The sequence below is a fragment of the Ranitomeya imitator genome, chromosome 4 (assembly GCF_032444005.1).
Source record: "Ranitomeya imitator isolate aRanImi1 chromosome 4, aRanImi1.pri, whole genome shotgun sequence".
In the NCBI taxonomy this organism is placed as follows: domain Eukaryota; kingdom Metazoa; phylum Chordata; class Amphibia; order Anura; family Dendrobatidae; genus Ranitomeya; species Ranitomeya imitator.
Window position 1 is genome coordinate 12,318,549 of NC_091285.1, and position 25,346 is coordinate 12,343,894.

Sequence of the window (25,346 nt, forward strand, 5' to 3'; positions counted from 1 at the left end):
CCCCATCTGTCTCCATCATATCCATCCTTCCCCATGATCCTGCACGATCTGTCTCCAATTCTGCCCCCAGTGCCTCCAATCATGCCCCATGTCTCCATTCTGCCCCCTATGTCTCCAACCATGCCCCCATGTCTGAAATCCTGCCACTTGTCTCCAATCATGCCCCATGTCTCCATTCTGCCCCCTATGTCTCCAACCATGCCCCCATGTCTGCAATCCTGCCACTTGTCTCCAATCATGCCCCCTGTGTCTCCATTCTGCCCCATTTGTCTCCAATCCTCCCCCATCTTTCATCCTGCCCCGTGTCTCTAATCATGCCCCGTATCTCCATTCTGCCCCGTGTCTCGCATTCTGCCCCAATGTCCAGCATTCTGTCCCAATGTCCAGCAATCTGCCCATGTCCAGCATTCTGCCCCCGGGTCTCACAGTCTGCCCCTGTGTCCAGCATACTGCCCCTGCCACTGTGTCCAGCATTCTGCCCCTGTCACTGTGTCCAGCATTCTGCACCAGTGTGTCCAGCATTCTGCCCCTGTCAGTGTCCAGCATTCTGCCCCAGTGTGTCCAGCTTTCTGCCCCAGTGTGTCCAGCATTCTGCCCCAGTGTGTCCAGCATTCTGCCCCAGTGTGTCCAGCATTCTGCCCCAGTGTGTCCAGCATTCTGTCCCAATGTGTCCAGCATTCTGCCCCAGTGTGTCCAGCATTCTGCCCGTGTGTCCAGCATTCTGCCCCTGTGTGTCCAGCATTCTGCCCCAGTGTGTCCAGCATTCTGCCCCAGTGTGTCCAGCATTCTGCCCCAATGTGTCCAGCATTCTGCCCCAGTGTGTCCAGCATTCTGCCCCAGTGTGTCCAGCATTCTGTCCCAATGTGTCCAGCATTCTGCCCCAGTGTGTCCAGCATTCTGCCCGTGTGTCCAGCATTCTGCCCCTGTGTGTCCAGCATTCTGCCCCAGTGTGTCCAGCATTCTGCCCCAGTGTGTCCAGCATTCTGCCCCAATGTGTCCAGCATTCTGCCCCAGTGTGTCCAGCATTCTGCCCCAATGTGTCCAGCATTCTGCCCCTGTGTGTCCAGCATTCTGCCCCAGTGTGTCCAGCATTCTGCCCCTGTGTGTCCAGCATTCTGCCACTGTGTGTCCAGCATTCTGCCCCAGTGTGTCCAGGATTCTGTCCCTGTGTGTCCAGCATTCTGCCCCAGTGTGTCCAGCATTCTGCCCCAGGGGGTCCAGCATTCTGCCCCTGTGTCCAGCATTCTGCCCCAGTGTGTCCAGCATTCTGCCCCTGTGTGTCCAGCATTCTGCCCCTGTGTGTCCAGCATTCTGCCCCAGTGTGTCCAGCATTCTGCCCCAGTGTGTCCAGCATTCTGCCCCAGTGTGTCCAGCATTCTGCCCCAATGTGTCCAGCATTCTGCCCCAGTGTGTCCAGCATTCTGCCCCAATGTGTCCAGCATTCTGCCCCTGTGTGTCCAGCATTCTGCCCCAGTGTGTCCAGCATTCTGCCCCTGTGTGTCCAGCATTCTGCCACTGTGTGTCCAGCATTCTGCCCCAGTGTGTCCAGGATTCTGTCCCTGTGTGTCCAGCATTCTGCCCCAGTGTGTCCAGCATTCTGCCCCAGGGGGTCCAGCATTCTGCCCCTGTGTCCAGCATTCTGCCCCAGTGTGTCCAGCATTCTGCCCCTGTGTGTCCAGCATTCTGCCCCTGTGTGTCCAGCATTCTGCCCCAGTGTGTCCAGCATTCTGCCCCTGTGTGTCCAGCATTCTGCCACTGTGTGTCCAGCATTTCTGCCCCAGTGTGTCCAGGATTCTGTCCCTGTGTGTCCAGCATTCTGCCCCAGTGTGTCCAGCATTCTGCCCCAGGGGGTCCAGCATTCTGCCCCTGTGTGTCCAGCATTCTGCCCCAGTGTGTCCAGCATTCTGCCCCAGTGTGTCCAGCATTCTGCCCCTGTGTGTCCAGCATTCTGCCACTGTGTGTCCAGCATTCTGCCCCAGTGTGTCCAGCATTCTGCCCCTGTGTGTCCAGCATTCTGCCCCAGTGTGTCCAGCATTCTGCCCCTGTGCGTCCTGCATTCTGCCCCCCGGGCCCCCCTGGATCGCCGCTCTCAAAGAAAAAAAAACATGAGTTCTTACCTGGCCATGCTCCTGCTCCGCGCGAAGCTCCCTCCAGGCTCCATGCAGACGCACTCGCCGGGCCCGGCGGCTGAGAATGACGTCAGACGCCGGCGAGTGCGCACTGCGGCCCTATTCAGCTGCCAGCCTCAGACTGGCTGACGGCTGTTAACTATTGACGTGCGGGCGCGGGCCCGCACGTCAATAGCGTGCCGCAGCGCCTGCAGGGGGGGCCCGGTGAGCAGATGAGACGGGGCCCGATGCGGGCCCCCTCTGCTCACCGAGCCCCATACGCCAGTCACGGCTGTAATGCCCTGATGGCGGCCCTGGTCCTGACAGTGAGCCAAATCTTTCAATAATCCCAATATGCCCCCCAAGAAAGCAACTGGGTCAGCTATAAACAGTAGAACATCGTCCGCATACAACGCCACCCTCTCTTCAATCATCCCATATTTAAACCCAGACACCTCGTCAGACTGTCGAAGTTTAGCAGCCAATGGCTCCACGGCCAGAGCAAACAAAAGAGGAGAGAGCGGACACCCCTGCCTTGTCCCTCTAGCTAATTGTATAGTCCGTGATAACTCCCCATTCGCCCGGACTCTGGCCATCGGCTGTGGATACAGTAACCGAATCCAGGACACAAACCTCTGTTGAACGCCTTATGGGCGTATAAAGATGCAATAACTCTCTGGCCACAGTTATCAGACCAAAGCTGCAGGTTCATAAATAGCCTCCGTAGGTTGACCGCCATGGATCTATCAGGCATAAAGCCAGATTGGTCTGGGTGCACCAGGCCGGAGATGACACTCGTCAACCTCATCGCCAACACCTTGGCCAGAATCTTGACATCTATATTAAGCAAGGAGATTGGCCGATATGACTCAGGTTGCCCCAAGTCTTTCCCCTCCTTAGGAATCACCGCTATTATGGCCTCTCTCATGGATGTAGGCAGACACTCCCTAGTCTTAGCCTCCTCTAGGACCGCCTTTAATCTGGGAATTAGCACCTCCCCCATCTGATTATAGATCTCAGCAGGAAACCCATCTACTCCAGGCACCTTTCCATTAGCCATAGACTGCAATGCCCGACCCAGTTCCTCCTCCGTGATAGGAGCCTCCAAGCCCTCTCTATCTGCGTCACTCAACCTCGGGAGCTCCAGTCCCTCAAGGAACGCCACTGTCTCCCACCGTCCATCCATCCGAGAGGAGTATAGGTCCTCGTAAATATCCGCAAAAACCTCCAAAATCTCTGGAGTCTCAGAGACACTCGTACCACTTCCAGAAACCAGAGAATGGACAAACGAAGTACTTCTCTGGGCAGAAGCCACCAGCGACAGCATGTGACCTACAGTTTCACCCTCCTGATAATAAGCCAGCTTCAGGAATTCCCGCTTCCTTTCAGCTTTACCCAGCAATATTTCTTCCAGATGACTTTGAGCTACCTTTAATCTCTTCCCAGCTTCCGGAGTACCCAGTGTCACCATCTCATTCTCCGCTGCCCTCAACCCATCAATCGCTGCCTTCTCTGCCTCTCTCGACTTCTGCTTACATCTACTAATGTCTCTAAACAACAGCCCTCTTAAGTACGGCTTCATGGCTTACCATAACAGTGTTGCCATCTTTATTACACTGGTAATCCAAGCGAAGCCATCGATCATCTGCAAAAAATGAAAAAATAATAAACCAACAGTATACTCCCTGGTCCGGCGCAGTCCTTAATAACGAGTGAGTGTCTGAGAGATGCCTGACATCCAGACATAGCAGAGTTTGTAGATGACCACCGGAGATAACTCTCCCGGTCATGTGCACGGCAGTTCTCGCGATAAGCTACGTTATCGCATGAACTGCAGTGGACGCGGACTAACGGCGGTGGGACACGTAAGACCTTATTTAAATCATGTGACAGGGGTCGGCGATGCGATCATTTCCGGGCGCCCCGCCGGAAGCGGTAGTTAAATGCCGCTGTCTGCGTTTGACAGCAGCATTTAACTAGTTAATAGGCGCGGGCAGATCGCGATTCTGCTTGCGCCTATTACGGGCACATGTCAGCTGTTCAAAACAGCTGACATGTCCCGGCTTTGATGCAGGCTCACCGCCGGAGCCCGCATCAAAGCGGGGCTTCTGACCTCGGACGTACTATCCCGTCCGAGGTCAGAAAGGGGTTAAGGGTGCTTAGTCACCAGAAACGCGTCGATATCGTATTTTATCTACTGTTTACGCTGATGTTTTTATCCTCTTTTGAGCACGCTTCCAGTGAATAAAGGAAAGTTTTCTTCACTATTTTGTTGAGCTGGATCCTCCATTCTTCTGATTTGCTTCACGCCCTGACACAGCGTTTCCATGCTCCGAATCTCTCAAGATGTCTACTACCGTGAGCTGGACTTTATTTTACTTAAACTAAGAACCTCAAATTTAGTCAAATATTTTTGCCTGGCGTCATTAAATCACTGTGCAATTTTGGGATGTGCTATCCTTGTATTTTTTTCAGCAGTTATTGCACAAAAAGGAGCAACAATCATACGTTGATCTAAAGCCGCTAGGCCAAAATTTATATGACTGAACATGAGGTTTTCAGTTTAACATTCTGATCAGACTGTATGAAGCCCACAGCAACATCACAGCAAACCTTGTAGTGGGTCCTACCACCCTAACTGAGCTGAGCGTGCGTCGACCACCGCCACAGTGGCAATGCACCAGAAATGAATGAAACCAGAAATAAACACTAAATATTTCATTACAGCACAAAAAAGTTGGTGATAGCAACAGGATCACAATTAAGTTACTACAAGAGACTCTCGGTGGGGTTAAACCTGGAGCCACAGTAAGGAGGAGTTCAGCTTTCTTTCTGATTCTGGATCACACCCACTGGGTATGTGTGGGGGAAGTGTGCTTTTAATGCTTTCACAGTTTCACTTCTTCCTTCTGCCTTCAGCGATGACGTCTGCTGGTCTTGAGAAGGAGCTGGAATGTTCTATCTGTATGGACATTTATGATGATCCTGTAACCCTGAGATGTGGACACAACTTCTGCTTGGACTGCATTGATCAGAATCTAAATGTACAGGAAGAGTCTGGAGTTTATTCCTGTCCTGAATGTAGAGAAGAGTTTGAGGAGCGGCCGACCCTGATGAGGAACATAACTCTGTGTAATGTGGTGGAGAACTTCCTGTCTACTCATCCACATCAGGAGGAGATCACCGGGATCCGCTGCGCTTACTGTGTGGACTCTCCTTTACCCGCCGTTAAAACCTGTCTGACGTGTGAGGCTTCTTTGTGTGATAAACACCTGAGAATTCACAGTAAAGGACCAGAACACGTCCTCACCGATCCCACCACCTCACTGGAGACCAGGAAATGTTCTGTCCACCATGAACTCTTGAAGTATTACTGCACTGTGGACGCGGCTTGTGTCTGTGTGTCCTGCTGTCTGATTGGAGAACACAAGGGACATAAGTTGGAGTCTCTGGATGAAGCTTCTGAGAAGAAGAAGAAAAAGCTTAGAAATGTTCTGCAGAAACTGAACATAAAGAGAGAGAAAGCTGTGGAAGAAGATAGTTGTCTGAAAAAGAACAGGAGAAAAGCACAAGATAAAGCATCTGGAGAAGCCCAGAGAGTCAATTCCCTGTTTACAGACATCATGAGGCAGGTGGACAACCTGAAGAACAGTGTCCTCAGTGAGATCTTCTGGCGGGAAGACCAGGAGTCACTGTCTGATGTGATCCAGAAGCTGGAAATAAAGAAGGACCAGCTGTCCAGGAAGATGAGGCACATTGAGGAGCTGTGTAACATGACGGATCCACTGACTGTCTTACAGGATCCAAACATCGGTGACTTGTGTGATTCTGAGGGGGAAGATGGAGGTGATAAGGCCACAGGAGAACATGATGGAGGTGATGAGGACACAGGAGGACATGATGGAGGTGATGAGGATGGAGGAGTCCATGATGGAGGTGATGAGGACACAGAGGGACTTGATGGAAGTGACCAGGACACAGAGGGACATGATGAATGTGATGAGGGCGAAGGGGAACATGATGGAGGTGATGAGTACACAGAGGGACATGATGGAAGTAATGACACAGGGGGACATGGTGAAGGTGACGAGGATACAGGGGGGCATGATGGAGGTGATGAGGACACAGAGGGATATGATGGAATTGATGACACAGAGGGACATGGTGAAGGTCATGAAGACACAGGGAGACATGATTACACAGAGAGACCTGATGGACATGATTACACAGGAGGACATGATGGAGGTGATCGGGGCGCGGAGCTGATCTCACACATATCACACACATTATCTGCTATGATAAGAGATATAAATGTGACCTTCCATGTGGAGGATCCTGCAGACATATTACTGGATGTAAACACGGCTTATAATAAACTCCTTATATCAGATGACCTGAAAACTGCGACCTGGACAGAAATAAGACAGAAACGTCCAGAAACTGCAGAGAGATTCCAGTATCCTCAGGTGATGAGCGGGAGGAGATTTACCTCAGGACGACATTACTGGGATGTGGACATCAGGAGATCTGTATTGTGGATGGTGGGGATGTGTTACCCCAGTATGGACAGGAGGGGGCTGCAGTCATACATTGGAGATAATAACAAGTCCTGGTGTTTAGTTAGCGGGATGATGTTTAATAATCGGCCTGCAGTGAGACATGACAGTAAATTGATCCAAATTCGTCACCAGATCTCCAGTGATAGGTTCAGGATATGTTTGGATTATGAGGCCGGGCAGTTGTCCTTTTATGAGCTGTGTGACCCCATCAGACACTTACACACCTTCACTGCCGCCTTCACCGAGCCTCTTCATGTTGTCTTATGGGTAAATGGTTCTATAAAGATATCAGGGGGAGAAGCTGTGAGGAGTCGTAAACGTAGAAGAATCTGCCTTGAGAATGGTGACATTATAGGTTGAACAATCCAGGTCTCCACACCTTATGGGTATGGACACCTCTGATTTCGAAGGATTTTTTTTGTCCAATTGTTACTGGTTTCTTCAGTTCCTCTAATGTTCAGGCTGCAATCTTCATTCCGACATTAATGTTTAGACCTCCTGTTATGCTGCTTAAAAATTGTTCCTAGTTTCAGATTTTTCTCTTGTGATCGTGTCCCTCTCAGTAATACAGGCGGGATGTGATGTCTTTGTGTTAGCACAGCTTCATTCCTGGACTGATTTCTCCTTGTGCACAGACTCACAGCACCAAAATGGTAAAAAAGTAATGTGTTATGAAGATTATTTAGAACGGAAATGAACATTAAAAATACGGTGTGAAGGTGTCCATATTATTAAAACCAGTACATTTTACCCATATATTGTAGCGTAGTTTATCATAAAAGTATAATGTCAAGACTATTGTATATCGATTTTTAGCTGATGTATCATGTTTGAAGTGTTATTCTCAGAATCACATTATTTTTCACAAAGTACAGTAAATGTATACTTATTGTAATATTCTGATTGAACACAACATAAAGTTTCTTTCTTACAACCTGTCTTTTTTTCTCACCTTCCCTCTGTGAATCCAGTTTTACATTTCTGAATGGGTGGTCCTATTCTTATTCTGCCAAAACTACATTTCCCAGCAGCTCTTGCTTCTCCTCAGTGCTGCAGACCCTCCCTCCCCTGTGAGCTGCTGACCAGCCTTACCTCTCAGTGCAGCTGATCACTGTACGGACCCTGCTCCTACATCACTGCAGTTCAGCAGGTCTCTATGCATTACATACTTACCAACACTGACAACGCAAGGTTCGGGGGGTTTAATGACCCACCTTGAGCACACAGGAAAGCCTCCAGAATGCCATCTTACTGATGTGGTTTGCCAAGTTCTTTTCCTTTTGCAGTTTATTTTGCATGTAATTAGGTTGGGGGAGGAGGATTGCACTCCAAAGAACAAAATTCCGTTTCGGTGGGGATGTGGGATCTGCCAGGGGAGATCTGGAGATGATCTGATATAATCTTGTAGCTCATAGGATGTCCTCAACACGGAAGGGATCAATATTCAGGATGAACAAGGGGATCATGTACTGGGTTTACATGACACATTTGCCCATGTTTTTAGGTTTAATACTGAAAAGATATAGCTGAGCTGGGATGAGACGGATCACACTAATGGATTATATGCCTCATATAAAATCTAGCGCTTGGTTTTGTTTTCATTTTTGGAGCGGGGGTGGGGAATTTTATTTTTCATTGGTTTCATATATTTAAGGGGCAACGTACCAGGTGGTTAAATAAAGGACACATTGTCATAATACAGTAAGTAATAATGTCCTTTCCTTGTGTATATATGATTGTATGATATATAATTTCCTAGAATTCGAACAATATTCAGTTGAAGTATTGTGAAGACGAGATATGTCTGTGTCAACTTTTGTGGTTTTAGCCGGCATCCCTTATCTAACGTACAATGTAAGGTGTCATAGCTTGCCGTCTCTGGCTACAGCTGATACCAGAAGTTTCAATCCACCATATAAAGACACATCTACATGTTTCTCTCAATATCTGACATTAAATCAGAATAAACATTTCCCGTTTTAGGTCAATTCGGATTACCATAATTATTAATATTTGCCAAATGTCAGAATAATGAGAGAATTTGCATCACCCCCAGGTAACCGGTTGCTGCAGTGATGTCGCCTGCCCTTCGGGGAGGGTGATATCACGCTTGGAGGCGAGGGAGATCCTATCTATCAGGTAAGGCACTTGCATTCAACACAATCTGAATCTAGGCCAGGAAGGGGAACTCAGGACCCGGATTCAGGGGAGCTACCTTAGACTTCATGTATCCTGGTCTGGAGAAGGAGCCAGTCAGTCTTAGTTAGTCTGAGGGAGACAGTGGAGGGAGACAGTTGGTCTCCAGTAGCTGAAGGACGCCTGGAGCAGACGTGGGGGCCGAGCAGCCACGAAGGAGCTGCTACCCCTGGAAAGAGAAGTAGGAGAGTTGAATTGTGGAGGAGCTTAGAGAAAAGAAGCACAGAGGAGGAAAGGGCTCAGGAGGGGAACAGCGGAAGGACACCCTCAGAGTCAGAGCGCAGAAGCCGGGTACCGGGAGCCTGAGGTTGTGTTGTTCTCCAGGACGCGCTACAGAACTGAAGGGCATAGTACTGTATGTCAATTGCCTGTAACAAGTCTGAGGTGAAGCAGTGACCGTGAGAGCCGGGTCACTTAAGAGATCCTATAAACAGGCTCAAACTGCCTATCGTACAGACATCTGTCTTAGGACAGGAGAGAGGGCACTTGCACTGAGCTTCAAGCAGCAGGGACCTAATTAACTAAATGGTGCTAGCAGGAAAGGCTTACGGTCCTCACCTGGTAAAGGGATCTCTTATTGCCTCCAAGCCGACCGGACCAGAGCTACCCTGCACTTGGTATCCTGGACTGAGGACTACTACTACCATCAGTAAACCAGGTAAAGACTTGCCAACCTGTGTCCTCGTTCTTTGTGCATTTATCGGTTTACACCATCTTGCCAAACATCTGGGAAGCCCTAGGGACCTGTGGGAAGCGTCACCATCTTGCTGCATACCATCACTCTAGAGGACCCCTTTAAGCAGCGTCGGTTCCTAGTGACCGAATACCACAGGTGGTGTCACAAACATAGACATTACAAATCCTCTTAAAGACCTTTCCCTTTAATTGGATGCCCAGGGCCGCGGACCGGGTCACAGCCACCGTGACATCCCCTTTAAAACCGGACCCGGTACCGAGTACCCCGCTGCCCTGGTGGGCACTCCAACTGTTTTAAGGCATTTTTATTACTTACTGCAAAGTCAAAAGTTTACATTCACATTCACGCCTGATTATAAATGCCTGCATATATGGGTAATTAAAATCACCACCTGGTGGAGGTTGCCCCTCCTGGTATGCGCCTATTCACACTAGTCTGGATGTGCCAGTCAGTTTTATGTCTTTTGTAATATTACTGGATGTAAACACGGCCGCTAATCATCTCCTTATATCAGACGACCTGAAAACTGCGACCAGGACACTAATAACGGAGAATCGTCCAGAAACAGCAGAGAGATTCCAGTATTATCAGGTGATGAGCGGGAGGAGATTTACCTCAGGACGACATTACTGGGAGATCTGTATTGTGGACAGTGGGGATGTGTTACCCCAGTATAGACAGGAGTGGAGCGAAGTCATACATTGCATATAATAACAAGACCTGGGGTTTATATAGAGGAGTGTGGTGAAATAATAATCAGTATTCAGTGACACATGACAGTAAAGTGATCCTGTTACCTCACCAGATCTCCAGTGATGGAGTCAGGATATGTCTGGATTATGAGGCCGGGCAGTTGTCCTTTTATGAGCTGTGTGACCCCATCAGACACTTACACACCTTCACTGCCACCTTCACCGAGCCCCTTCATGCTGCATTATATGTATGTGGCGGTTTGTATTTAACCCCTTAATGACCGCCGATACGCCTTTTAACGGCGGCAGTTAAGGGTACTTAAACCACAGTGCCATTAATTAACGGCGCTGTGGAAAAAGTGAATAGCGCCCCCCAGGGTTAGATTTTCTCTGGGGTCTCGGTTGCCGGGGGTAGCTGAGACCCCAGAGAACATGATTCGGGTCGGATTTGCCATTTAATTTCTCTGTCCTCCGATGTGATCGCACATCAGAGGACAGATAAATGGGGTCCCCGATAGCCCCCCCGATACTCACCGGTCTCTCCCAGTGCTCCTTGTGGTTCCCCATTGGTGCCGCCATCTTTTTCCGGCAAGAAAACGGCGGGGAAATGCGCAGTGCGCCCGCCGACCGGCACCCGGAAGATCTTTAGGGTCTCGGCTGCCGGGGGTAGCCGAGGCCCCAAAGAACATGATCAGGGTCGGTTTTTACCGACCCCTGTTTTGTGATCGCCGGCAACCGCAAAAAAAAAAAATGCGGTGTGTTATTCTCTGTCCTCTGATGTGATCGCACATCAGAGGACAGAGAAATAGGGGGATCGGGGACCCTGTTATACTTACCGGTGTCCCTGGGTCCTCCTGCTTCTTCTCCTGGAGGCCGGCATCTTCCTCCGGGAAGAAAATGTCAGGCGCATGCGCGGTGCACCCACCGTGATGTGCTGGCCAGCAGAGGAAGATTCTTCCTTTCATTTTATTTTGGTCACTAAGATCCTATCACAGTGATCAAAATAAAAAAAAAGTACATACCCCCCCTTTATCACCCCCTTAGGAAAAAATTATAAAATAAAAAAAAGTATGTATTTCCATTTTCCAATTAGGGTTAGGGCTAGGGTTATGGTTGGGGTTAAAGTTAGGGTTAGCGTTGGGGCTAGGGTTGGGGCTAAAGTTAGGGTTAGGTTTGGGGTTAAAGATAGGGTTGGGGCTAAAGTTAGGGTTGGAGCTAGGGTTAGGGCTAAAGTTAGGATTGGGGCAAGGGTTAGGGTTGGGGCTAAAGTTAGGGTTAGGGTTGGGGCTAAAGTTAGGGTAAGGGCTATGGTTGGGGCTAAAGTTAGGGTTAGAGTTGGTATTAGGGTTTGGATTATGATTAGGGTTAGGATTGGCATTAGGGTTACATTTGGGATTAGGGTTAGGTTTGGGATTAGGGTTAAGGTTAGGGTTGGGATTAGGGGTGTATTGGGATTAGGGTTAGGTTTGAGATTAGGATTAGGGGTGTGTTGGTGTAGGGTTTTGATTAGGGTTAGGGGTGTTTTGGGGTTAGGGTTGTGATTAGGATTGTTGATCGGGTTGGGATTAGGGTTAGGGGTGTGTTGGGGTTAGGGTTGGAGTTAGAATTGGGGGGTTTGAACTATTTAGGTACATCAGGGGGTCTCCAAACGAGACAGCCAATTTTGCGCTCAAAAAGTCAAATTGTGCTCTCTCCCTTCTGAGCTCTGCCATGCGTCCAGTGGTTAACCCCCACATATGGGGCATCAGCGTACTAAGTACTAGTTGGACAACAACTTTTGAGGTCCAGTTTCTCCTGTTACCCTTGAAAAAATAAAAAAAATTGGGGCCTAAATAAATCATTTTTGTGGAAAAAAAATTATTTTTTATTTTCACAGCTCTGCGTCAAACTTCTGTGAAGCACTTGGGTGTTCCAAATACTCACCACACATCTAGATAAGTTCCTTGGGGGTCTAGTTTCCAAAATGGGGTTACTTGTGGGGGGTTTCTACTGTTTAGGTACATCAGGGGCTCTGCAAACGCAACATAACGCCCGCAGACCATTGTATCAAAGTCTGCATTCCAAAACGGCGCTCCTTCCCTTTTCCCTTCCAAGCCTTGCCATGCGCCCAAACAGTGGTCCCCCCCACAAATAGGGTATCAGCGTACTCAGGATAAATTGCCCAATAAATTTTGTTGTCCAATTTCTCATGTTACCCTTGAGAGAATAAAACATTGCAAGCTAAAAAATAATATTTGAGGAAAAAAAAGGATTGTTTATTTTCACGGCTCTACGTTATAAATTTCTGTGAAGCACTTGGTGGTTCAAAGTGCTCACCACACATCTAGATAAGTTCCATAATGGGTCTAGTTTCCAAAATGGTGTCACTTGTGGGGGTTTCCATTGTTTAGGCACATCAGCGGCTCTGCAAACCCGACATGGCGTCCGATCTGAATTCCAGCCAATTCTGCATTGAAAAAGTCAAACGGTACTCCTTCTCTTCCAAGCTCTGCCATGCGCCCAAACTGTGGTTTACCCCCACATATTGGGTATTGGAGTACTCAGGACAAATTGCTCAACAACATTCGTGGTCTAATTTCTCCTGTTACCCTTGTGAAAATAAAAATTTGGGGGCGAAAAGATAATTTTTGTAGAAAAAATTTGATTTTTTATTTTCACGGCTCTACGTTATATACTTCTGTGAACCACCTGGGGGTTTAAAGTGCTCACCACACATCTAGAAAGGTTCCTTAAAGGGCCTAGTTTCCAAAATGGTGTCACATGTGTTTTTTTTTACTGTTTAGGCACATCAGGGGCTCTCCAAACGCGACATGGCATCCGATCTCAATTCCAGCGAATTCTGCATTGAAAAAGTCAAACGGTGCTCCTCCTCTTCCAAGCCCCGCCGTGCGCGCAAACAGTGGTTTACCCACACATATGGGGTATCGGGGTACTCAGGACAAGTTGCACAACAACTTTCGTGGTCAAATTTCTCCTGTTACTCTTGTGAAAATAAAAATTTGGGGGCTAAAAGATCATTTTTGTAGAGAAAATGTGATTTTTTTTATTTTCACGGCTCTACGTTATAAACTTCTGTGAAGCACCTGGGAGTTCAAAGTGCTCACCACACATCTAGATAAGTTCCTTAAGGGGTCTAGTTTCCAAAATGGTGTCACTTGTGGGGAGTTTCCACTGTTTAGGCACATCAGGGGCTCTCCAAACGCGACATGGCGTCCAATCTCAATTCCAGCCAATTCTGCATTGAAAAAGTAAAACGGCGCTCCTTCACTTCTAAGTTCTGCCGTGCACCTAAACAGTGGTTTACCCCCACATATTGGGTATCGACGTATTCAGGAGAAATTGCACAACAAATTTAGTGGTTCATTTTCTCTTTTTACTCTTGCTAAAATAAAAAAAATTGGTTCTGAATTAAAATGTTTGCAAAAAAAAGTTAAATGTTCATTTTTTCCTTCCACGTTGTTTCAGTTCCTGTGAAGTACGCAAAGGGCTAATAAACTTCTTGAATGCGGTTTTGAGCACCTTGAGGGGTGCAGTTTTTAGAATCGTGTCAAGTTTGGGTATTTTCTGTCATGTACACCCCTCAAAATGACTTTAAATGTGAGGTGGTCCCTAAAAAATGGTTTTGTAAATTTTGTTGTAAAAATGAGAAATCGCTGGTCAACTTTTAACCCTTATAACGTCCTAACAAAAAATAATTTTGTTTCCAAAATTGTGCTGATGTAAAGTAGACATGTGGGAAATGTTATTGATTATCTATTTTCTGTGACATATCTCTCTGATTTAAGGGCATAACAATTCAAAGTTTGAAAATTGCAAAATTTTAAAAATTTTCGCCATGTTTCCATTCTTTTCATAAATAATCGCAAGTAATATCGAAGAAATGTTACAACTATCATGAAGTACAATATGTCACGGAAAAAACAGTCTCGGAATCAGCGGGATCCGTTAAAGCGTTCCAGAGTTATAACCTCATAAAAGGACAGTGGTCAGAATGGTAAAAATTGGCTCGGTCATTAAGTACCAAATTGGCTCTGTCACTAAGGGGTTAAAGAGATCTGAATACTTTCCTTACCCACTGTATATATATCTATATTTATATATTTATTATTATTTTTTGTTGTAATCAGCATATCCCAAAAACTATTATTTTTCATTTCTCTTCTTTGATTATTTTTCATCTGCCACATTTTTTGGAACATATAATCTGCGGCTTCATTTTCATAATTTTGGGGGAAAGGTCAAAAATTTAATTCTGTTTTAACTTTTTGTTTTGTCCTTATGCCGTTTTTCATGTTGAATACAGTAAGTTTTACGATGACTTTATTTTGTAGGTCATTATGATTTCAGAAATTAAAAATCTATAGGGTTTTTTACATTATCTTTCTGATTTTTAAAAAAAAAAATTGTTAGCAATTGTTTTTGTGTTGCTACAACCCGACATCCACATCGTTTATTTATATTTACCGTGGACCGAATTCAGACGTCTGTGTATCATTACGGGTCACAACGTACCGATTGGCTTTTCACCCCATCTCGATAGTCTCAGATACGGCGCGGCCAGTCCGTGCATTCCGAGGTAATAATTTTATTTCTATAGCGCCGACATATTGCGCAGCACTTTACCCACTTGTATCCCAGTGAAAGATGAAATCACATTATATTGTCATTCCGTCACATGAATCTTGAGAAAACCACATTTTTTTAGCTGTATGCAAATGAGGTGTTAAGTGCTATGGGCGGCAGAATGCACTTAGTGAAACTCTTTCTTCTTTGGTTACAAAAGCTTGGAAGCAATGTGAGCGTATGTCTAGATACCGCACATGTGAGACGCTAATGTAGGCTCAGATAACCGGCTAACGGTAAAGAAAAAACCTTTATTGACAACGTATTTTATGGCTCGTGGGTCCCTTTGTCAAGTAAGAGAGACATCTATACATCTATAACACATTGGAATCCTTTACATATTAGTAGTGTATCATACATATCATTCGTCAAACTCAATCTGACAGGTGGGCCCGCCCCTATCAAAGTGTATCAAAGTGTGTAACCCCTCCCTGTCTGCCAGCTTTCCCTCCCTGGCTGTCTGCTTTCCTCTTTTGATACCCTTTGATATTGTTTTGATTGTTTTTATATCCTATTAGATTTTCATTTTATGTGTAATTGTTGTGAGTTTGCTTCTGTAATCAGAGCAGTGTATTTTAGAACCAGTGTTTCTGTCTGCAGACTGTAATGTGTAAGGTATTCTCATTTTATATATAGTGTTTTATAACACACCATGCCGTTTATATAATTTTATATCCTAGCTGTGTATTTATTTGATACTGGATTCTCATTTTTACACGTGGCTTACAAAGACATTTCAATAATATAATTGCTATCAGATGCTAGCTATCAGTGTGAAACTGACAGACAAGCACAGCTGTGTCTCTACAAGGAGTGGCTAACTGAGCCAGGAATTTCCACATGGCCTATTAACCCCTGTCCTGCTGAAAGAAAACAAAACACCTTTAATACACAGGAGAAGTGCTTCTTCTCAGCGATGAAGCAGAAGCCGTCAGACACCGTGGTCTTCTAGTACTGCTCTGTCGCGGTAACTCCGTGACAGTGATGTTGCCGAAACGTTGGATGGAATGATGTCGGTTGTCCTATGATGTCCGGCTGTTCATTAAACATTTGAAATTATCTGAAAATTGAACTTGTTTGACTGATTGAGTGCCCAAGGTTACCATCTTTATATTCTACTTTATTCCTTTGAGCACCATCCACTCGATAGAGTGCACCACTTTTGACCGATTAGACATATATTTGAGCAAACACGATCCCACGAAGGAGACGGTGCGAAAGTGTCACAAGAGGTCAAAGGACAAAGATGAGACACAATTGACAGAGAGTCAGGAGGAGGAGCAGGGTGCGGAAGAGGACTTTGCAAGTCATTAGTAAAACACTGTAAAGGCTTATAGAATTGTCGGATAGTATTATCTTTCCACGTGAATTTGTGAGATTCCAGAACAAGAATGGTGAATCTTATTGTTATCAAAATTCACAAATCCAGGATACATATAGTACTGTATGTGGTCATCAAAGTTAACAACTGTAAAGTTCCGTTCTAACATTCCTTATCCTTTTCACCAAAAATGTGGTTGTCTTTGTCATTTCAGCTGAACTGGATGTCTGACCTCTGGATGTCGGAGTAGGACACAGCCCCATTGATACGTACTGTTTGCTAGCAATTAGCTAAATTCCCTAATGCACATTTCGCGCCTAGAAGATAGCATCCTGGCCAGTGGAAGTTGAATGTTCACATTCCAGTTCTGTTGTGTATGACGTTGCTACCTTGTAAAGTGTTCTGTATTTCCAATTAGTTCTAACAATAAAACCTTTTAAGCTGATCTGTGTGCTCCATGTCCACAGCTGTGACCTGGGAGTCAGAAATGCCTCCAGGGGTCTTCCCCATGCTGTTCCCTTGTCATATGAGCAGCACTGTTCCCATCAATTTGTCAATTTCTGAAATTTCTAGTCCCTCTGCAGAAAAATGCTCCCCATAGTTTCCCATAGAGTTACATTGGGCTCGTTCCTCGGGTCGAGCACCCGATCATTCCAATATGCTCGACCCAAGCAACCTATAGACGGCGTAGGTACAGGCTGGTCTGTCAGTGTAAGTAGTGCCAACCAGCCATGGCCAATAAGAACCTCTACACAGCAGATGTCACATCTCTTAAGGCCCCGTCACACATAGCGACGCTGCAGCGATACCGACAACGATTTGGATCACTGCAGCGTCGCTGTTTGGTCGATGGAGAGCTGTCACACAGACAGCTCTCCAGCGACCAACGATCAGGGGAAAGACTTCGGCATCGTTGAAACTGTCTTCAACGATGCCGAGGTCCCCGGGTAACCAGGGTAAACATCGGGTTACTAAGCGCAGGGCCGCGCTTAGTAACCCGATGTTTACCCTGGTTACCATCGTTAAAGTAAAAAAACAAACGCTACATACTTACCTTCCGCTGTCTGTCCCCGGCGCTCTGCTTCCTGCACTGACTGTGAGCACAGCGGCCGGAAAGCAGAGCGGTGCTCTGCTTTCCGGCTGCCCGGCGCTCACAGCCAGAGCAGGAAGCAGAGCGCCGGGGAAAAACAATAAACGTCACAAATAATACATATTTGATGCCCCTCTAATCGTAATGAGCCGCACAACACAGTGATCAAAATATTTATTTATAGTGATTGGTTATAAAATGTCGGTTATAAAATCCGTGGCCGGCGTCCATAGGAGATCGTAATTTCTGCTATACACTACTATGTATAACACGAGCAATCAGACAATCGCAGCTTTAAGTCCCCTAAGGGGACTATTAAATACCATAAAAAGTGAAAAAAAAAGTTTTAAAAAAATCTGAAAAAAATAAAACATAAAACTGCAAATCACCCCACTTTTGCTCATTAAAAATAAGAGTTTAAAAAAAAAAAATACACATATTTGTTATCGCTGAATTTGTAAATGTCCAATCAATCAAAATATAAAATTAAATTAATCCGATCGGTGTTGAAAGCCGACATGGACAATATCCGATAATATGTAACAGGACGCAGGAGTGCTATCCCCCATCCACTAAGGGTATTAAGCCTACATGTCCACCAGCAAGACGCAGATGCGCCGCTGCTATTCCTCAACAAGGTCATACTCAGAGAAAAATCAACTATTAGGCCATACTTGGATTCAAAGAGACTGCACCTGCCCCTTGACACTACAGGGACAACATCCTCTTTACTATAAGAGCCACTCATAAATCCTGGATTAAGTGCGACTTTAGAGTAAGACCCGGGAGGGTCGAAACGTCAATCACATTGAGTCGCTTGTACAATTGTTTAATAAGTGCCTACTATTTGATCTGTCACATTTGATTGATTTCTGTTTTTCACTTGAATAAATTAGCAAGTTTCAAAAAATCCTTTTGTTTCTAAGATATTCCACACAGGGAGTGCGGTGGATTGCAGAACTCACCGGGTGTAGAAAGAAAGACCGCGTGAACACCACAGATATACACAATCATACTGTATACTGTACAAGGGTGTACCTGGGATCAAAACTAGGGGGGGGCAAGCCATGGTCGTTCAGGTGGTAAAATTTTAGAACGTGTGTACAATAGGGGGAAACATACCCTAACACACTGCAGCGGCCCTCAGGTATATAATTACACTCCGTGCAGACGTCACATATTGGATCTTTCTTTGCATAAGAGAATAGCTGAATACATTATCACTAGTGTTGAGCATTCCGATACCGCAAGTATCGGGTATCGGCCGATACTTGCGGTATCGGAATTCCGATACCGAGATCCGATATTTTTGTGATATCGGGTATCGGTATCGGAAGTGTAAAATAAAGAATTAAAATAAAAAATATTGTTATATTCACCTCTCCGGCGGCCCCTGGACATCAGCGGGAGGATCCGGCGTCCGGCACGGCTTCTTTCTTCAAAATGCGCGCCTTCAGGACCTGTGGAATGACGTCCCGGCTTCTGATTGGTCGCGTGCCGCCCATGTGACCGCCACGCGACCAATCAGAAGCCGCGACGTCATTCCTCAGGTCCTAGAAGGCGCTCATTCTAGGACTTTAGCTGAGGAATGACGTCGCGGCTTCTGATTGGTCGCGTGGCGGTCACATGGGCGGCACGCGACCAATCAGAAGCCGGGACGTCATTCCACAGGTCCTGAAGGCGCGCATTTTGAAGAAAGAAGCCGTGCCGGACGCCGGATCCTCCCGCTGATGTCCAGGGGCCGCCGGAGAGGTGAATATAACAATATTTTTTATTTTAATTCTTTATTTTACACTTTAATATGGATCCCAGGGCCTGAAGGAGAGTTTCCTCTCCTTCAGACCCTGGGATCCATGAGGATACATTCCGATACTTGATGTCCCATTGACTTGTATTGGTATCGGATATCGGTATCGGCGATATCCGATATTTTTCGGGTATCGGCCGATACTATCCGATACCGATACTTTCAAGTATCGGACGGTATCGCTCAACACTAATTATCACATGCGCACTGCACTAAGATGGCCACTAACAGCACTCTGCAGCAGTATGTATGTATAAAAAACCCCAAAAATGGAGTTCTATACAATTAGGTAAAAAAACAATACTTTATTAATCAATAATTACAAATACAATTAATATAGACAATTGACCCTGGTAAAAAAAAAAGGCATGGGTCTCCAGCCATAAATGTCATTACAATTAAGTCAGAACATCACGATGGTAACCATCCATTATATCCCTATTTGATAAAGCTAAACGCGAAACGCGCGTCGGGGTTGGGCCTGGCTCCGTGGCATAGCAGTACATCATGGGTGAGCACTGAGCATATTTGACATATTCATTATTTTCTACCTGTAATATACATACTTATGTTTGGGGAACTTCCTTAAGTTGATAGTAGATGTTTGATCGCTGATGCTGTGCGCACTTTGGCAATTGGCAGCTTGGCTAGATTAGACTTGCACTTGCGTTAAACTTTGCATTGTGCTGCCATAACGCACACATAATGGATTGTTACCATAGTGATGTACCATCACTGATGTTCTGACTTATGACCTCATGGTAGAGCCCGACATATGAGAGCCTTCTTGCTGCATTATCTGCAACATGATCCCTGTATAGTTATGATTAGGAATAATGCTGACTACTGGGTGCCACTCTGTTAGATCCACGTTATAAACCAAATTTTGCAAGATGATTTCTGCCCTAGAAAGGGACCCGCGAATGCTGGAGTATTGAAACATGCTTTTATACAACCGTAAGAGAGCTTTTCCCCAAGACAGCAGTGAAGCACACGGTTCACATCGCAGTTATAGACTTCCAACCTCCGGCACATCAATTCGTCAACGCCAAAACATGAGCAGCAGCGGTGGAAGCGGAAGAAGCAACTTCCGTGAGTCCTTTGACACTTTTTTTTTAGACCAACTCGTGCACCAGCACAATAGAGTCCACGTCTTACACGTGGTGAACGAATGGAGAGGATGGTGCAGGAGTATCTAGAACTGAATATCAGGGAGGGTTTGCACATTTTCGTCTTCCAAAAAGGATGAGTGGCCCGAGCTCGCCTCACACGCCTTGGAGCTTTTATCGTTCCCGGCAGCCTACGATTTCTCAGAGCGTGTCTTCAGGTGGTGGTGCTGCTGGTGGTGTCCTGACGTATAAGCAAATCCGGCTGTCCCCTGAAAGTGTAGACCGCCTAACTTTCATCAGCATGAACAAGTCATGGATCCCCAAGGACTTTTGCTCCTCATTTGCAGAGTGTACAGACTAGGTGATATTGCATTTTTTAGTGTGATGCATTAATGTCACGTAACTACAGTCTGTGATATCTTTAATGTGTCTTCTGTTGCTGCTGATGATGTTAACACAAATTTGTGGAAATGTGAACAGTCATGGTTGGTCTACATCTGCTGGGTTCGCTGTAGTGGAAGACGTGTCAGTCCCAATTAAACTATTTCTATTCTCGTGACAGTTATTCCACTTCGGTGGTGTCAGGCCCTCATTTTTTAAAATGTGAAGACTCCTGGTTGGGTGTCCATCTGCTGGATTGGGTGTAGAGACAGACTTGTCGGTTCCTATTATACTATTTCTACTGTGGTGACATTGATGCCACTTTGGTGTTGACTGGCAATAATTTTTAAAAATGTGAACACTCCTAGTTGGGTCTCCTTCATGCGTGTTGTCTGTAGCAGTAGACATCTGACACCGTCAGGCCTCCACTTCCTTGGACTCAACTACCCGTGTTACTATCATACCTCCCAACCGTCCCAGATCCAGCGGGGCTGTCCTGATTTTGACAGTCAGCCCCGCGATCCCGGGCGGGACACTACTTGTCCCGCACTGGTTGGGAGGTGTGTAATACATCCAGTCCGCTCCCTGAGTCCCTGCACCCTCAGAGCAGCACAACACATATCGGCTGCTCTGTGCGCACAGGACCTGTGATGAGGTCACAGGATGGGAGGAGTCAGGGGGTCACGTGATCGGGAGGACCTCCATGTAGAGGACTCTGCTGGTTGCCATGGCGCTGGACGAGGGTAAGTAAAGTGTATGTGTGAGGTCAGGAGGTGTACAGTGTGGATGTAGCAGAGCCACGTGTGTACGAGGTGTGCGGAGCGGAGCCGTGTGTGTACGAGGTGTGCGGAGCAGAGCCACGTGTGTACGAGGTGTACGGAGCGGAGCCACATGTGTACGAGGTGTGCGGAGCACAGCCACGTGTGTACAAGGTGTACGGAGTGGAGCCACGTGTGTGCGAGGTGTGCGGAGCGGAGCAGCGTGTGCATTGTATATGGAGCGGAGCCGTGTGTGTACGAGGTGTATGGAGCAGAGCAGCATGTGAAAGGTGTATGGAGCAGAGTCGTGTGCGTACAATGTGTACGGAGCGGAGCCGTGTGTGTATGAGGTGTACGGAGCAGAGCAGCGTGTGAAAGGTATATGAAGCAGAGTCATGTGTGTAAGATGTCTAGGGAGCGGAGCCATGTGTGTAAGAGGTACACCTCGTACACACACGGCTCCGCTCCGTACACCTCATACACACACTGTTCCTCTCCATACATCTCGTACACACACGGCTCCGCCCCGTACACCTCGTACACACACAGATCCGCTCTGTATACCTTGCACACACGGCTCCGCTCCGTACACCTCATACACACTGTTCCTCTCCATACATCTCGTACACACACGGCTCTGCTCCGTACACCTCGTACACACACTGTTCCTCTCCATACATCTCGCACACACACGGCTCCGCTCCGTACACCTCGTACACACACTGCTCCGCTCCATATACAATGCAATACAATGTGTATGGAGCAGAGCCGAGTGTACGAGGCGTACAGAGTGGAGCCGAGTGTTTATGAGGTGTACGGAGTGGAGCCGTGTGTGCACGAGGTGTACGGAGTGGAGCCGTGTGTGTATGAGGTGTACGGAGTGGAGCCGTGTGTGTACGAGGTGTACGGAACGGAGCCGTGTGTGTATGAGGTGTACGGAACGGAGCCGTGTGTGTATGAGGTGTACGGAGTGGAGCCGTGTGTGTACGAGGTGTACGGAACGGAGCCGTGTGTGTATGAGGTGTACGGAGTGGAGCCGTGTGTGTACGAGGTGTACGGAACGGAGCCGTGTGTGTATGAGGTGTACGGAGTGGAGCCGTGTGTGTACGAGGTGTACGGAGCGAGCCGTGTGTGTATGAGGTGTACGGAGCGGAGCCGTGTGTGTATGAGGTGTACGGAGCGGAGCCGTGTGTGTATGAGGTGTACGGAGCGGAGCCGTGTGTGTATGAGGTGTACGGAGCGGAGCCGTGTGTGTATGAGGTGTACGGAGCGAGCCGTGTGTGTATGAGGTGTACGGAGCGGAGCCGTGTGTGTATGAGGTGTACGGAGCGGAGCCGTGTGTGTATGAGGTGTACGGAGCGAGCCGTGTGTGTATGAGGTGTACGGAGCGGAGCCGTGTGTGTATGAGGTGTACGGAGCGGAGCCGTGTGTGTGCAAGGTATACGGAGCGGAGCCGTGTGTGTATGAGGTGTACGGAGCGGAGTCGTATGTGTACGAGGTGTATGGAGCAGACGCTGGCTTAGTCGGATCGGAGCAAATATTGCTCCTCGCTCTGACACGGACTGGCACAGGAGACACGGAGGTCTTTATCAGTGGCATATCACAGCTGCAGCGACGTAAGCAGTCTGCGGTGCAGCTGGATGACACCATTTAGCGCCGGGGGAGTGGAAGCTGCCGGCTGCTGCGAGGGTGCACGGTAAAAGGTGTGTGTGTATTGATGGAGAAAGCAATGATGGGGTGGGGGTAACTATGTGTGGCCATTATACTGTACCCAGCATCGTGTGGGGGCATTATACTGTACAACGCAATATGTGGGGCCATTATACTGTATGGACCATCACGTGGGGCAAGTATACTGTACGCAGCATCATGTGTGGTCATTATACAGCATGGAGCATTATGTGTGGCCATTATACAGTATGGGGCACTGTGTGGCCATTATACAGTACGAAGCATCATGTGTGGCCATTATACAGTATGGAGCATCATGTGGGGTGATTATACAGTATGGAGCATCATGTGGTAATTATACAGTACGGAGCACTATGTGTGGCCATTATACAGTATGGAGCATCATGTGTGGCCATTATACAGTAAGGAGCATCATGTGTGGCCATTATACAGTATGGAGCATCATGTGCAGCCATTATACAGTATGGAGCATCATGTGTGGCCATTATAAAGTACGAAGCATCATGTGTGGCCATTATACAGTATGGGGCACTGTGTGGACATTATACAGTACGGAGCATCATGTGTGGCCATTATACAGTATGGAGCATCATGTGCGGTCATTATACAGTATTGAGCATCATGTGCAGCCATTATACAGTATGGAGCATCATGTGTGGCCATTATAAAGTACGAAGCATCATGTGTGGCCATTATACAGTATGGGGCACTGTGTGGACATTATACAGTACGCAGCATCATGTGTGGCCATTATACAGTATGGAGCATCATGTGTGGCCATTATACAGTTTTGCAATATTCGCCGATTAATTCGTCGAATATTGGCCGAACATAGCCAAATGCCATTCTAGTCAATGGGAGGCAAAAACAAACACATGCACAACACCTTATATCAACAAGAAAATCAGCCGCACTCAAGTAGTTGAGATTTATGCAAAAAGTGTTGTTTCTTTATTCGTGTATACAAACATCACCAGGTGCTTTCAGATATATAGTGATTGCGGACAATAAGGTTAACGTTTCGACCAGGGACGGTCTTTGTCACTTGTGCCAGAAGGATAAATGATGGGCAATGATGATCGTATGGGAGGCAATGATGGAGGTGATAGGCAATGATGGAGGTGATGGGCAATTGTGGTGGGGAGGCAATAATGGAGATGATGGGCAATGATGGTGGTGGGGGAGACAATGATGGAGGTGATGGGCAATGATGGTGGTGGGGGAGACAATGATGGAGGTGATGGGCAATGATGGTGGGGGAAGACAATGATGGAGGTGATGGGCAATGATGGTGGTGGTGGGGAGGCAATGATGGAAGTGATGGGCAATGATGGTGGGGAGACAATGATGGAGGTGATGGGCAATCATGGTGAGGGAGGGAATGATGGAGGTGATGGGCAATGATGGTGGGGAGGCAATGATGGAGGTGATGGGCAATGATGGTGGTGGGGGGAGGCAATGATGGAGGTGGGAGGCAATGGTGGTGGAGGAGGCAATGATGGAGGTGATGGGCAATGATGGTGGTGATGAAATGGACAATGATGGTGGAGGAGGAGGCAATGATGCAGGTGGTGGAATGGGCAGTGATGGAGGTGGTGGGGGAGAAGGCAATGATGGAGGTGGTGATGAGGACAATGATGGGGTGGAGAGGGGCTGCATTATACTTTATGAGGGGACTACATTATATTCCGTGGGGGGACTGCATTATTCTCAGGGGACTACATTATATTATGGGAGGCTACATCATACTGTTTGAGGGGGCTACAGTATACTCTATGGGGGGCTGCATTATATTCTGTGGTGGGGCTGCATTAAACTATATGAGGGGGGCTGCATTATACCCTATGAGGGTGCTACATTATATTCTATGGTGGGGACTGCATTATACCTGAGGGGGTTGCATTATATTTTGTGGGGTGCTGCATTATATTCTATGAGAGGGGACTGCGTTATATTTTATGAGGGGGCTAAATTATATTCTGTGAAGGGGCTAAATTATATTCTATGTGGGAACTACCCCAACCCCTGCTACATAATTAAGATGTGAACTACCTTATACCCTGATATTAGCGCTTTTTAGCGCACAATTGGTGGTCTTGTATCTATTTCTATGTAGCTACATAGTGGGCCCCAAGAATGATTTTCTCTGGTGGGCCCAAGGTGCTCCAGTCCGACGCTGCACACACGGCTCTGCTCCGTACACCTCATACACACACGGCTCTGCTCCGTACACCTCATACACACATGGCTCCGCTCCATACACCTCATACACACGGCTCTGCTCCGAACACCTCATACACACCCGGCTCTGCT

General features: G+C 47.1%; 1 protein-coding gene across 1 annotated transcript; it reads left to right on the forward strand.

Annotated features, from left to right (window-relative positions):
• Positions 1–4,991: 4,991 nt before the first annotated feature.
• LOC138675072 (E3 ubiquitin/ISG15 ligase TRIM25-like) lies at positions 4,992–7,601 on the forward strand. The gene has a single exon (XM_069763044.1). It carries the CDS (start codon positions 5,030–5,032, stop codon positions 7,025–7,027), a length of 1,998 nt encoding a protein of 665 aa, XP_069619145.1. The 5' UTR covers positions 4,992–5,029; the 3' UTR covers positions 7,028–7,601.
• Positions 7,602–25,346: the final 17,745 nt, after the last annotated feature.

Bases quoted from the DNA above. Each gene is read 5' to 3' on its own strand.
- LOC138675072 (XM_069763044.1), top strand. From the start codon at position 5,030: ATGACGTCTGCTGGTCTTGAGAAGGAGCTGGAATGTTCTATCTGTATG.